At 36.1% G+C, this 14385-nt stretch overlaps 1 protein-coding gene across 1 annotated transcript; it reads left to right on the top strand.

The window, feature by feature from the left end:
* Positions 1 to 1162: 1162 nt before the first annotated feature.
* Positions 1163 to 13422, top strand: LOC144435659 (arylsulfatase B-like). The gene is made up of 14 exons (XM_078124259.1): positions 1163 to 1257; positions 2369 to 2420; positions 2947 to 3050; positions 3689 to 3813; positions 4128 to 4192; positions 4916 to 5017; positions 5794 to 5857; positions 8280 to 8377; positions 10961 to 11103; positions 11249 to 11307; positions 11728 to 11842; positions 12330 to 12400; positions 12786 to 12905; positions 13247 to 13422. The coding sequence occupies exons 1-14, from the start codon at positions 1178 to 1180 to the stop codon at positions 13420 to 13422; spliced, it is 1374 nt and encodes a 457-aa protein (XP_077980385.1). The 5' UTR covers positions 1163 to 1177.
* The last annotated feature ends 963 nt before the right edge of the window (positions 13423 to 14385 follow it).

The raw sequence follows: 14385 nt of genomic DNA, 5'->3' as shown, positions 1-14385 counted from the left end.
TAGCAATATCAATATTTTAGCTGCATTATATACACACGTACACATACAGATAGAGACAGACACATACATAGACAGAGAGACATAGTGACAGACAGAGACATAGTGACAGACAGACAGACAGACAGACACGCACGCGCGCGCGCACTCACACACACATACATACGCGCGCACACGTGCACACAACCGCTCGAACATCAACTTACAGTTTATGTCATTAGAACAGAACTGTGACCGTCCTCACCAAATATGTTTCCCCAATTTTCGTCAGATACTAGTATCTTAATAATATTTGTTACTTTCAGTGAAAATTGATTGGCATTTCCTTTCGCTTTTTGTCTATTATAAAGCCTCCGTTTGATTTGATTTACAGGAAACTGCCAGTATACCTACACGTGGAAACAACAGAACTGAAAATAGAACATCCGGGACACTTTATCTTGTCCTTGGTATAATACTAGGGGCTGCAGCTAGTATTTTCTTTCTTAGGAGTAAGTATACATTAATTGTCAGTTGCCTCTACAGGGCACCGTGACAAGACTACTAGTAGCTGTTTGACTTATTTTATACTAAAAGAGAAGAAGATGACGTCATTAGAAATTGCTCGGTATGGGTGTGTAAACTTTGTCGTCCCGTTAACATTCTTATCGACAACAGTTATAAAACAATTCGGTATTTTTGACTTTCAAGATGCTATTACTATATCTACCGTCAACATTTTGGATCAAGAAATGTTGTCAACACATTTGTAGCCACCGAACATTGGACCCGACATGAAAGCAGGAAAGACAGATGTATATTTAATGTCGTTTTTTTTATCTCATTTCAGCTTATGTACAAGTCACCGAGAAAATACCAGACAAAATTGAAAAGGCGGTTAAAGAAAAAGTCAAACAACCTCATCTTGTCTTTGTCTTGGCAGACGATCTCGGTAAGAACAAGTTTATTTATTTATTTATTTATTTATTTATTTAATTTTATTTATTTATTTATTTATTTATTTATTTATTTATTTATTTATTTATTTATTTATTTATTTATTTGTTTGTTTCGTGTTGTTTTGTGTCGTTTGTGTCGCATTACATAATATGGCATTCAGTTTAACGTTTTAACATTAAGATTGCCTTTGTTTATGTTTTATCTGTCAGGGTGGGGTGATGTTGGTTGGAATAATCCCGATATGATTACACCAAATATGAACAGACTCGCCAGTGAGGGCGTATTGCTGAACCAATCTTACTCTCAACCCCTCTGTACACCGTAAGTTTCGAAAAAAAACGAGAGGGATATAAAATTGGAAGTGATCATATTTAGTTGTATCACAGTGTTGGGCGGGGATCGGGAGTAAAATAGGACTACGGTTTCCACGTACTGATTCACGGTATGCTGATACATGTAACATGATGTTCAGTTCCGATACGAAAGATACTTGAGTGCACTTACAACAACTTCAACGATTTTTGAACTGTTTTGTTAGAGATAATAACTTGATCCTTAACAGTATTGAATCACCTGTTAGCAGGCATATTTGTGTAGTAGTAGTAGTACACGTAGTATGGTTCAATATATACAGTCAAATCGATTTTCGGGGCCGCACCCAACAATCAGTACCCCAGCCCAATGAATCACAATGTCAACTTATTGATATACTACATGTACAAATGTACTTCTAGATAAAAAAGAACACTAATTGACATGTACAGTGTCTGAATATCGTTTTTAAAAACACATTTCAGAGAACATATCATTGGCGATCGTCTGATCGAAAACAAATACCCCAGTAACAGCTAGTGCATGTTCAACCGAGTTATAAAGTGTATATTATTACTAGAACTTTAGAAGCATTCTGATTAAAATCCGATGTAGATGTCGGCTAATCGTGCATTGCTATCTTACCATCGTTATTTAGCTTGAATTGACCTTCGTAGTAGATGTTTACGTTTTTAGCCTGATCGCTTCCTCTAGAGGAGGCGATCAGGCTAAAAACGTAAACATCTACTACGAAGGTCAATTCAAGCTAAATAACGATGGTAAGATAGCAATGCACGATTAGCCGACATCTACATCGGATTTTAATCAGATTGTACTAGAAGTAACCTCCTTACATTGTCAATGTATCCTTTTTTGTTCCAGGTGACTTATAAGCTTAAGCCCGATGGGCTGGGAGGTATTTTATCACCTCATGTCAATATAATACAATTACTTACTTACTATACCCTCAATCTAGTCTCGGGTCATCAAATTATCGTATCGCTGCTAACTTATTCAAAGAATACCACATAATATAATTATTGTTTTTAAATTAAAAACGGTGATGAAATTTGACTTCGAACGGACACTAAAAGTTCTCTCTGATTTTTGTTTTCATTAGGAGCAGAGCGGCGTTTATGAGTGGTTACTATCCTTTCAAAGTCGGACTACAGGTAAAAATCTTTTATCTAAAAAAATAGCTGATATCACAGTAAATGTTCCCAGCGAATGTCCTCTTCTACCGTATGTACACGGCGCCATTGTCAGTCTAGTTATCATATGAATCCGACCTGAACGTGAATTTAAAAAAAACCTCTCTATCATCTGTAGGAAATCGTCTACAGATAAAGGGGGACATACATAAAATTCGTGGATTTCTAAGTCATATAAATTGGCATAAGAAGCGAAATACGTCGTTTGACTTACTGAAGCATGCTTAAACTTGTTAGTTACTACTGCCATATCTCGCAAATTGCATTTGAAATGATGTAAAAGAGATCTGATGACGTCATTCTTTTGAGTAAATTAATTTACGTCATCGAATCATTGACATAATATTTTATCCAAGACGGTTGTACACATAGCATACAACAGATATAACCCGAAAATTTTAAGTTTCGAACTATCTCTCTGTTCTGTCAAATACGTGCATTCAGAGTATGGTCAATATCTTTGAATGATACGAATCGATCTTTACAGCACCAGATATTATGGTCAGTTCAACCACATGGACTTCCTCTCAATATCAAGATACTACCAGAGAAACTCAGAGATCTAGGATACAGAACTCACTTAGTCGGAAAGTAAGTAAATTCTTTTCTTCCAAATGGATAACAGTACGGATGAATTATATTTATTTTGCATCTGAAATTAACTTCACCATGTTTTTCGACTTTGACTTAATCTAATTTAATTAAAAAATAATTTAATTCGTGTAAAATTTCATAATTTTTTTATCCACAATTTCATTCATTCATTCATTCATTCATTCATTCATTCATTCACTTTCTAAAATCCTCCCTTCCTTCATTCATTCAAATCGTTCTTCCATCCATTCATTTATCCATTCGTTCGGTCTTTCGTTAATTAATTAATTAATTTATGTATTTATTCATTTATTCATTCATTCATTCATTCATTCATTCATTCATTCATTCATTCATTCGTTCGTTCATCCACCCACCCACCAATCCATTCATCCATCCATCCACGCATCCATCCATCCATCCATCCATCCATGTATTCGTTCGTTCGTTCATTCATTCTTTCATTGTTACTATTCCCTATTGTGGTTTTCTTCTTTGGTTTTACGTCGGCATATTATCCAAAATCTGTACGGACTTACAAAGACGTTTTTAACTACACAAACCTAAAGACAAAATACAGAATAATGACTAATTGTGTACAAGTAACATGTAATGCTTTTGTCCAACTATACAAGGTGGCATCTAGGTATGTGTAAATGGGAGTACACACCTACGTACCGTGGCTTTGATTCGTTCTATGGCTATTACAGTCTCTTATTGACCCACTTCGACAAGACTCACCATACCGTACAGGACAGAGGTAAGACGGAGGGGGGATCATTTCATAATAACCCAAATCCATCTCATTATTTTCACCTCAGATAGTCGGTCAGACAAGTGTCTGCGTTGGTACACATTAGATATATAGGGTTATACGTCCTTCAAAAGTATATACTAAGTTTATCAGCCTGATGTTCTGGGTTGGTAACACGACTCATCACTGGAATCACGTGACAGAATTGTATATATGTCAATCAAGTCATGATTTCTCTAATTTATGAATTTCTAGATATGCATGTTAAGGATATATGATGTGTTACCATGGTCACATATTCGTTTTCTTTTTATCGACAGACCTTGGTGGCTATGATTTTCGGGATAATACTGGCGTTGTACAGCCAAGTGATAAATTTATAACAGTGAGTATAAACTGACTATGATTGTTCAATCTTGATTATTGGATCAAAATGAACCGACAAGTTTTTACTAGATAGGCAAAACCTCAACATGATTGTATCCTTTAGATTTAAAGGGGCACAAGCTGTGTTTATACTTTTTGGGGTAGTATTCTATTTACTGAAGCACACAGTACTCCGAGTTTACTCTACGTTGTCTTCATACATTACACTTGCTACTGGCAGAACTCAAACATGATTAAGACATGACTTATTGACGAACCAAAGACGTAATCAATTAAAAAAAATTGTTGAAATAAAATATACACAGTCCAATAAATTCATAAACAGCTGACGTTTCGGGAGTAACCTTTCTATAGACATTTAATCCCTACTATGTAATAATGTATTCTAACAAGGCCAGAAGACACTAGAGGGCGCTATATTCTCCACTTCCGGTTTGCATTGTACAATGGTCAATTGTCATGTGATAGTCATAGAAGTCATGCATCGACATTAATATTATACTAGAAGACTAGTATATTTTAATAGAGGTATTATGCAAATACACAGTCAGCTTGTGCCATGCGCAGTAGTGCTCTAAAGAAGTTTAATGGTTATGATAGCTAAGCCCATACAGCATTCATGCGTTTGAAAGTCCTATTGGTTGCAGTCAAGGTCAATGTACTATTTATAGTAGTTTAGTTTTCGATGATCTTACTTTGATTATTGTATACACCCCTCTAGGAAATGTTCGTTACAAGAGCTGAGAAGATCATCAACGAACATCCCTTGGACCAACCAATGTTTATGTACTTTGCACTTGATCTTCCGAAGTGGCCAAGTGAGGTAATGTTTAGTTTGTTTATTTTATATTTTTAATTAATTAATTAATTAATTAATTAATTTGTCGATACATGCTTGTAAGAAATAATAAATTAATTAATTTATTTATTTATTTTATTTTGTAATTAGTTAATTAATTAATTAATAATTTATTCATTCATTAATGTATTTGTTTATTTATTGAAATCTATCGCAACTGGTCATTTCTCTCCAACCAAGTGTTAGTGTAAGTGTGATTCGTTGAACAGCCACCGATCGATTCCTAACAAATAATCAATTACAGAATAGAGTGAGTGAGTGAGTGAATGAGTGAGTGAGTGAGTGAGTGAGTGAGTGAGTGGGTGAGTGAGTGAGTGAGTGAGTGAGTGAGTGAGTGATCGAAGACAAGGACGTTCGTGACTGGATGGAGGTTTAAATTTCAAAAGATAAAGTGTGAACAATTGAATAAGACATGAAGAAAGTAACAAGATGCTATATATAAGGTAGCTACAAATGCAAAGTAACCGGGGCAATCGCATAGCCAAACTCTAAAGGTTCAAAAGAACTTGATCTATTCTTTGCTTGGTACATTAGACAGAAATATCACAAAATAGAACAAGTATGCAGGTGAAAACTTTCTATTCATAAAATTATATTTTAAATTACGTAGTGTGTATTGGTTAAAACTTTAACACTCTTGAAAAAAATGAAGGACACTGAGAAACATAAGCTTAAAACACATTTCAAAGACCGAACACATAATAGGATAGACTAAAACATAGAATAAAATTTATTTCCAGGCACCTCAACGGTACTGGGATTTATATGCAGACGTTGAGAACGAAGCCAGAAGAGGATTATCGGGTAGGTGTTGTATGTGTGCTTGGGTTTCCTATGATATTTAGAAAGCTAAAGATTCATTAACTAAATACATGATTTCATGGTTGATTAATTAATTAATTGATTGATTGATTTATTGATTGATTGAGTGATCGATTACATGATTGATTGATTGATTACATGCTCGCTTGCTTGATTAAGTGATTGATTGGTTGGTTGATTGATTGAATGATTTATTGAATTATTGATTGATAGATTGGATTGATTGATTGATCGATTGATTGGTTGCTTGGTTGGTAAAATGATGCATTAAGTCATTTACAAAAACTGTAAATCTCCAACGTATAAGGGTTTAGAGTACAGACTGGTAGCGCTTGCAAAGAAAAAGTAATGTTGTTGATAAAATTTTTGTCAAGCCAGATCAGGAAAATAAGCAAGGTGTGATTTAGCAATGTTAGTAAGGAGTTTTGGTGAATCAGATGATGCTTTGTCATGAGTAACTGTCCACAGACAGATTTAGTGTCGGGACGTTTTTGTAGAGCAAAACGGAAAGGTTTGGCCATGTTAATATTAAAGATGTTTGTCAAGTAATCCCTCAAATCCAGCGATGTTAGTAAGATACTCAGGCGATTTGTTTCAACTCGAGTGGTTTCCTGACACTTTTCACAGGAGTCTTGTGTTTCACCGGTCTGGAGTCAGAGTTCACATGGCGTCTGAAGACATCAAGGACACTGCCATTCATAAAGATATAATGGCCCTCCTTCTCCCACTGGGTCTTAACTTGCCCGCCAGTCCACTGCCCACCCAATATTGACAATGATTTCCAGTGTTCACACTATCTTTGGATGATTATAACCACATAACCGAGGCACCACTATTAACCATTTGATTAATTTGTGTAATCTCCCACATACAACCACATAATAGTTTTAGTGTGCATAATGGTTAGCCGACTGCTTGTTTTCCGTAGTTATATATCGTATAAGACAAGAGAGCGAAGTTCTAGGTCGATTTGTCCTGTTGTGGAAAATTGTTTACATAAAATAGACTACACTTCTGTATAAAGAGTTGTCAAAGATGTCAAATACTCATTTTAAAATGATATCTCGTCGCAGTCAACTTGATAATTATATTATTATATTATAATAAGACCATCATGATAAAGTTTACTCGTATATGAAATCAAGTCCACTGTCCTTTAATTTGTGAGTTATCACCTGGTCGAAATATTCGTTTTGTGCGACAGTAAATTGGTTTTTCCAATCGCCGATTATTCCTTTCCTAAAAAAGTTCTTCGACTCTGCCGTTAAACTGATTGCTGTTTCCTTGGACTTCATTGCTTCGAAAGTGGATGATTCGGCAACAATCCGGATTCTTTCCTCTGCAATGGGTCTATCCAAAAAATCTGCAATCCGGCGAATTACCATCTCAAGGTTTCGTTTCATATCTTCGTATTTGACGTGTAGTACGTTGTCAGCCAGGCCAAGTTTATGCCATGACATCACGTGATTTAACCAAGGACTATTTCGTAGGCGTACGCGTCCTTCTACAAACCAAGCTAAGGTGTCTTCCCAGTTAGGTGCAACATACATACCATTAGCATATTCATGACTGAAATGGTACCAAAGACACTAAGACATCTTTCGGATTGCGTGATGTGTATATAACCCTCAGTTTCCTTTCCTTCACGTGTTTTTCAGGGCATAAAATATCTACTGGTACAAATGTACGAAGTAATCTAGGCGATGGCATAGTGTCCATTTGCTTTTCGAAAGACCTTTTCCAATCTTGTCGGAATGTTTTCACCTCAGGTGTCAGAAATAGCCAATCCAATATAGAAGCGTCGCTCATATCACCCACTTCACATAGACCCCAGTCACTGTACATTTTCCTCAGCATTTGTGTCATCCAGGTTGAGCCAGACTTTTGGAAACTAGCGATGAGAACATCGTCTTCTCTGAAAGGAAACTGGTTGATAGTTTCTACTTTTTCCCTGTCTGAACTTTTAGGAAAATGATATCCCTTGACGTGATAGAAGTCGCAGGATTTTGCGTTCGTGACGTACCCGTTGACTGCCATCTTTGAAGTGTTTTACATTGATATCGATTACAATCGTATTTTAACCAATGTCATATTTTATGACACAAACTGCAATAGAGATAGATGTAAAATAGAGATTAGATCAGGAAAACAAGAAACATATACTGCATGCTGGGTAATATATTTAGAGTACCGAGATGCTGACTAGAGGGGTAGTTGCCTACCGTTCATACTTGACCAGTTTCCACCAACAGAAAACTGACTGAAATATATGCGTTGGACAATTGAACCTGGCAATCAGATATCTTTTACATTTCTTTGCAAGGTATACTGACCAGAGCGATGCCCTAGGGTGTTCATATTTTCAAGCATATTACGTAATACTATGTTAACTTTTATATTGCAGCCATGGTATCAGCAATTGATGATACTGTTGGTAATTTGAGCAGAACTTTGAAGGAACGTGGGATGTGGGAAGATACAGTGTTTGTCTTCTTTAGTGACGTAAGATAATATATTGTTACTTTTCACGTTTCAAGCCTAAGTAAAACTCTTTTATCATCGTATACTGTAGATGTACAGAATTACACATACCGAAATAGGCATATTATACAATTAATGCTAATTAATTCACGCATTCTATGTAACTATGCAACCAACCTACCTACCTGTGTTTCTACGTACCTGTCCTTCATCGATGTACATATAAAAACAACCTAGCTAGACATACACATATAGAGAAACACACACATATATAGACAGGCAGACAGACAGACAGACAGACGGACAGACAGACAGACAGACAGACACAGACATAGACACAAATAACTGACAACTTAAAGTGGCCATATGGATGAGGATTCAGTATTTAATTTATAAACAATTTTATCTTAGCGTCCTACTTCAAAATCAATGTGAAACAACAGATGCTAAGTTCTTGTTTGTAATTCAATAAATTGTAAAATCTTTATAGCCACCGTGACTATGTTTACCCATTGACGTTGGAGAGAGATCTTTCTCTAATATCTATGGTTCACCATATAATGAGGGGTACCGTCATACCTACATCCACATACAAAAGCCAATAATATTAAGGTCTTTAAAGTTAATCGATTTAACTTTGTATTGCACCGAAATTTACAATTAAGTCACCAAAGCTTTCGCCAGGTATCCACGATGGCTTCGTCAGTGTTTTATGAAGTCACGACGCATGCGTGACTTCAGAATATTGTCCAAAATTCTCGAAAGTTGGCAATGTCCCCATAACTGTCCGAATATGAATCGCTTTCATTAACTTATTAGACTGAACTTTTGCACAGATGTATGAAATTCCATATGGCAAATTCTAATTTTGCAAAACAAAACATTTAAAAACACATTCATATCGCTGGTACACATCAATTGTTAATGGTAGTACGGTGCATAGTTAGATATTTTCATTCCAGCCAATTAAGGAAAATACGAGTGACCTAAGGGGCCGTTGTCACTACCACAGCCTTTAGGTAACGAGGACTTTGAATGAAGAAAAATATTGAGGAATAATATAATTATGCCATTGCCAGTAATAAAAAAAAATAAGGAAAAGTGATGGCAATTTCGAGCGCTTTGACTCATATCGTGAACCGTGACAGCAAAACCAATGATTATGTTGACCCATAGACGCTTAAGACTGAGATCTTTCTCTATTATTGTCTAAGGTTCATCGTAGAATGAGGGGTACCGTCATACCTACATCTGCATACAAAAACCAACAATATTCAGGTCATTTGGCAAGTTCTAGTTTTGCAGTACACGACATTTATAGACACATATATTCAAATTGCTGGTACACAATTGTTAATTAACGGTCGTACAGATTTAGATATTATTTCCCCATATTTTTCTTCGTTCAGCCAATTAAGGAAAATACGGGTGACCTGAGGGGCCCTTGTCACTACGAATCCTTTAGGTCGTGAGTACTTTCTGGCTGAATGAAGAAAAATATTGGGGAATAATATAATTATACCAGCGCCAGTAATATAAAAAAGAAGTCCTCACCGGTCTTTCATAGGAAAGTAATGTCGATAATTTTATTTTGAGCGCTTTGACTCATATTTCGAACACATCAGAACCAATGAATAAATTATAATAAATTACATCAGATGTAGACACGCGTTGTCGTGACGTAGACACGCGTTGTCTTGACGTATATTATATACGTAGAACGATCACATATTCTATGTTTTTTGTTGAGCCTAGCTCGTGCATGGTATAATGAACACATATTGCCTGGCCATGAGGGCTATAGCACCCGTTTATTACACCCGAGGGACTGTGAATAACCAGAATCACATGCTATTTCCCGAGGCCAAAGGCCGAGGGAAATAGCATGTGATTGTGGTAACTCACAGTCACGAGGGGGTAATGAACGGGTGCTATAGCCCGAATATAGGCCAGGCAATATGTGTTTTATAATATTAATTCCTCATGCTGTGAACTCGTGGTGGCAGACAACATCGTTAGAAGACGCCATTTTGACCTGCTGTGAACGCGCGGTGGTCACGTGACCATGTAAAAGTTGATGGAACTATTTCTCTAGGGAAATAGTCATTCTATTTTCATATCACGTGACTGATTCTAGCGAATCATGGTACAGCATTATCACTAAGTATATTATAATAACTGTTATCAATCATATATAATGGCACATATAATTCAAGCACTGCTAGCATTGCAGTCGTGAATTCTAAAAAATGAATGGAATGGATAAACTAGGAATGCATACATTACATACACGGTGGCGTAAATTGTAATAAAAATGCAGAGTTTTTCACAAATTAGTGTAGCATCACAAACGAATGTTTGACTGTTGACTGTTTCGAAATGTCGCATACTTTATATTTTGTCTGTAATAATGTGTACATGTGTTTTAGTATACAAGTGTTATTATGGCAGTGTCTGAATGTTTAGTTTATCCCGTATTCCATTTTAGGTACAACAACTCCCGGACTACAACTACATACAAACAAGGCGTAACGTAAATATATCAACACATGATATGTACACATAAATAGTAACTGTTATAGTTTTTACAACTTTCCTTGTTAGAATGGCGGAGTACCTTACCTCGCAGCTAGTAACTGGCCATTAAGGGGTGCAGCTGGGAATCTCTTCGAGGGGTCATCAAGGGTACCTGGTTTTGTATCTGGTGGTAGTTCCAAACTGAAGAAACAAGGTTATGTAAACAATGAGTGAGTTGAGTTTACATTGTCATTATAACTACTACCATTCTGTACTCCTTATATATCAGAACATGTCGGTACGAGATTCCAAATCTTTTTCGAGTACTGATTCACTGAGTTTAACATTAACACTTGGTATGGTAATCTTCTATAGGCTTATACACATCACAGACTTCCACAGTACCTTTGTTAAGTTAGCGGGCGGTGAACCAGGTTTGTGTTTTTATTCAAATTCACTTTTGGTTGATACTTAAAAGGTTGTTGAATAGGCTAGGGTGAAAGTTAAATTTTTCAACGCAACTCTACTTAAAAAAAAATGTATTTAGACACATTTGAGTAAAATTTAGCAAGTGGCAAACAGGAAAATGTATATATATATATATTTATTTATTTATTTATTTATTTTCAATAAAAAATCTTGGACGTGTACTTTTTGAATATGAATGAATATCATATGGCAGTAATAGTATACAGTAGACTTTATTTTGACATGGCGATACTTGCATACAGTTGTCTGAGCCACTATCAAGCGTGATGTGGATGGATATGCAAATTTGGTCTATCCAACCCAAATATTGTTTTTGAGTTACCATAGTCTCAAATATAACATTCCGTGATTCAATATCTAAATAGAAAGTGATTTGGATGGGTTCGATGTTTGGGACACTATATCGGAACGGAAGCCGTCCCCACGGGAAGAGATGGTATACAACATAGATGACGTGGAGCCGACGGGTTCTGCAATCAGGTCAGTGAATACCAAACATGGTCATTCTCTTATTCAACATTACCAAATATGGAAGTAACTCGATGATGTGCCATATATGGAAATCGTGTACTCAAATTATCAACGATTACGCTTAGAGTGCACATGATTCTCGTTTCATTTGAAAACTTTTTTGTAATCATATAAATTCATATATCCATGAACACGAGTGCTAGAATATGACAAAATCCGTATGACACGTGATAGTGCAAGTGCGGTGTACTCGTGGTATTTGCACGAGTGTTTGCAGTGTTCTCTGCGTCCGTACTTTCACGAGCCCTATAACGAGTGAAAGTACAATAGAAAACATTGCAAGCATGAGTGCAAATACCCCTGAGTACCCACACTGCACTGTGACGCGCGCGCACCAGTGTAAGTAATCTCTGGTACATCTGTAATAATAGTCAGTCAGAAAACGACGTTATTAATGAAATTTTTAAGTTCTTTCTTGAATCATTTACTTTACCAGAGTCGGTGACTATAAACTGATACTCGGCAATCCAGAGATTTTCTACCCGAGAAGAAGTCTTGATTATACAGGTTAGTAAAATAGCAATAGGACGCTACTGTTCGTCACTAAATCAGATCATGGAAGTATACTTCCATGGTAAGATCCAGTAAGAGTTCTTTGTTTGATTAGTTTGTTTGTAACCGTTGTAGTTTGAATTCTTGAAGTTTGATTGGTGCATAGTTGTTTGGTTTATTGATAGATGGTCAATTAAGAGGTCGATCGGAAAAGTGATGAAATATTACTATCCTTATAATCAATGATTTTGATGGCTGAATGGACGGATAGATGTATGGAATTGTGATGAATAGTTTATCATTGACAATCTATCGAGGTTTATTTAGCATTTTAGTGACTTTTCTGTCAAAATAAGAACACAGTACCCGTAATTACCACAGTTATAACGTTTTCTTACAGATGGCTGGCATAAACCACCAAAATCAAAAGATATTAAATTCACACATACACCGGTACATTTTGGTGAATTAGGTAAAGTTCCACCAGCTGCCAACGTTACGTTGCTGTTTAATCTAAAAGGTAAGACATGTTTTAGACGAAGGAATGATTCGCCTTATCATTTTTCTAACGGGAATGAGAGAAAAAGAGGACTACTGACTGACTGACTGACTGACTGACTGACTGACTAGCAGACAGACAGACATACATACATGAAATTCTATTCAGTATCCAAGAAAAGAACCGAAGATTTTACTAAGACAGAGACCTTCGAAAAACTATTTACTCCTGGTCACAGAAGTATATCTCTCTACGGTCACATCATTTCCATCCTTGGTGTGGAGTTACTATCATAACAACGTACAAGATCTAAATTTGTGCTTTCCATTAATTACAAAAGTATTTGCTTCCAAAATAACTAGATGACCCCGAGGAACGACACGATCTGGCCGAAAAATATCCCCAAAAGGTCGAAGAATTGAGACAGAGGCTGAAAGAACACGAAAAAGGCCTTATGCCGGCAATAAACCCCCCACCAGACTTCAAGGGTTGTAACCCTGATAACTACGGTGGTGTCTGGACCCCTGGTTGGTGTTAAGCTTAAGCGTTTGGATCCATGGCTGCTGTTGGGTGTTTGGACACCTGGATGGTATTAGGTATTTGGATCTATGGCTGATGTTAGGGATTTGCTCGTCTGGTTGGTGTTAGGAAAGCATGCAGATAATGCTTCTCTGTTGTGTAATGAAGTTTGAAGTTTTCCTGCACGAGGAACCTAATGATCTTTTAGTTCATCAATTGGATACTATATACAACTTTTAAGTTGTTGTATCGTTTTTATCTGAAATAAAATAATAATTTGTTTTCTTAAGATATCAAGACGAAGCCTCATAATCAGGTTGAAATTACTGCTTAAAATTCTTTTACATATTTTGTATGAGTTGTTCATCCAGCAGAGTAAGAACCAGTTTAACTTTTTACAATTAACCTTTTCACATTAAAAGATCACCCGTGTCAAATAATAACCGATTTATAACAACTTGTTTACTCATTTTAAACCTGCACTAGCTGCAACTGAGACATTATCTTTTTATCAAATATATAACCAAAGATATATTCACTAATAATTGGACAATTACTTATAAAAGGACATTGCACTAGTGGTCAATATTATCTGAAGGTAGTGTAGTGACAAGTTTACATCTTGCAAGTGAAATATTGGTTTTGAATCTGCTACGTTAAAACTGTACTGGTTGTAAACGGTCTGCCACAGCTTGAATTTGTTGACAGTCTTATTAGCATTTTCATCTACGCTCTACTTAAATATCTTTGTTAGGACTAACAACAAGGTCGTAGTACTTAAGGATTGAATGCAGTAGTAAAGTTGTGAGTGAAAAGCATGTCTAACTGAAATAAATACATGTATATTAATGTTGTGAGGAAAAGAAGTGTCGGGAATGGTGAATGGTAATAATAAACACACCATAAATATTCTGACACAATATTGTCCCAAAATGAAGGAGAGTAAAGACAAAGCCAAGTTCTTGTACCTTTTTCCATTGTA

Source organism: Glandiceps talaboti, chromosome 5, assembly GCF_964340395.1.
Source record: "Glandiceps talaboti chromosome 5, keGlaTala1.1, whole genome shotgun sequence".
NCBI lineage: Eukaryota > Metazoa > Hemichordata > Enteropneusta > Spengelidae > Glandiceps > Glandiceps talaboti.
This window is presented reverse-complemented; position numbering and strand designations above follow the sequence as displayed.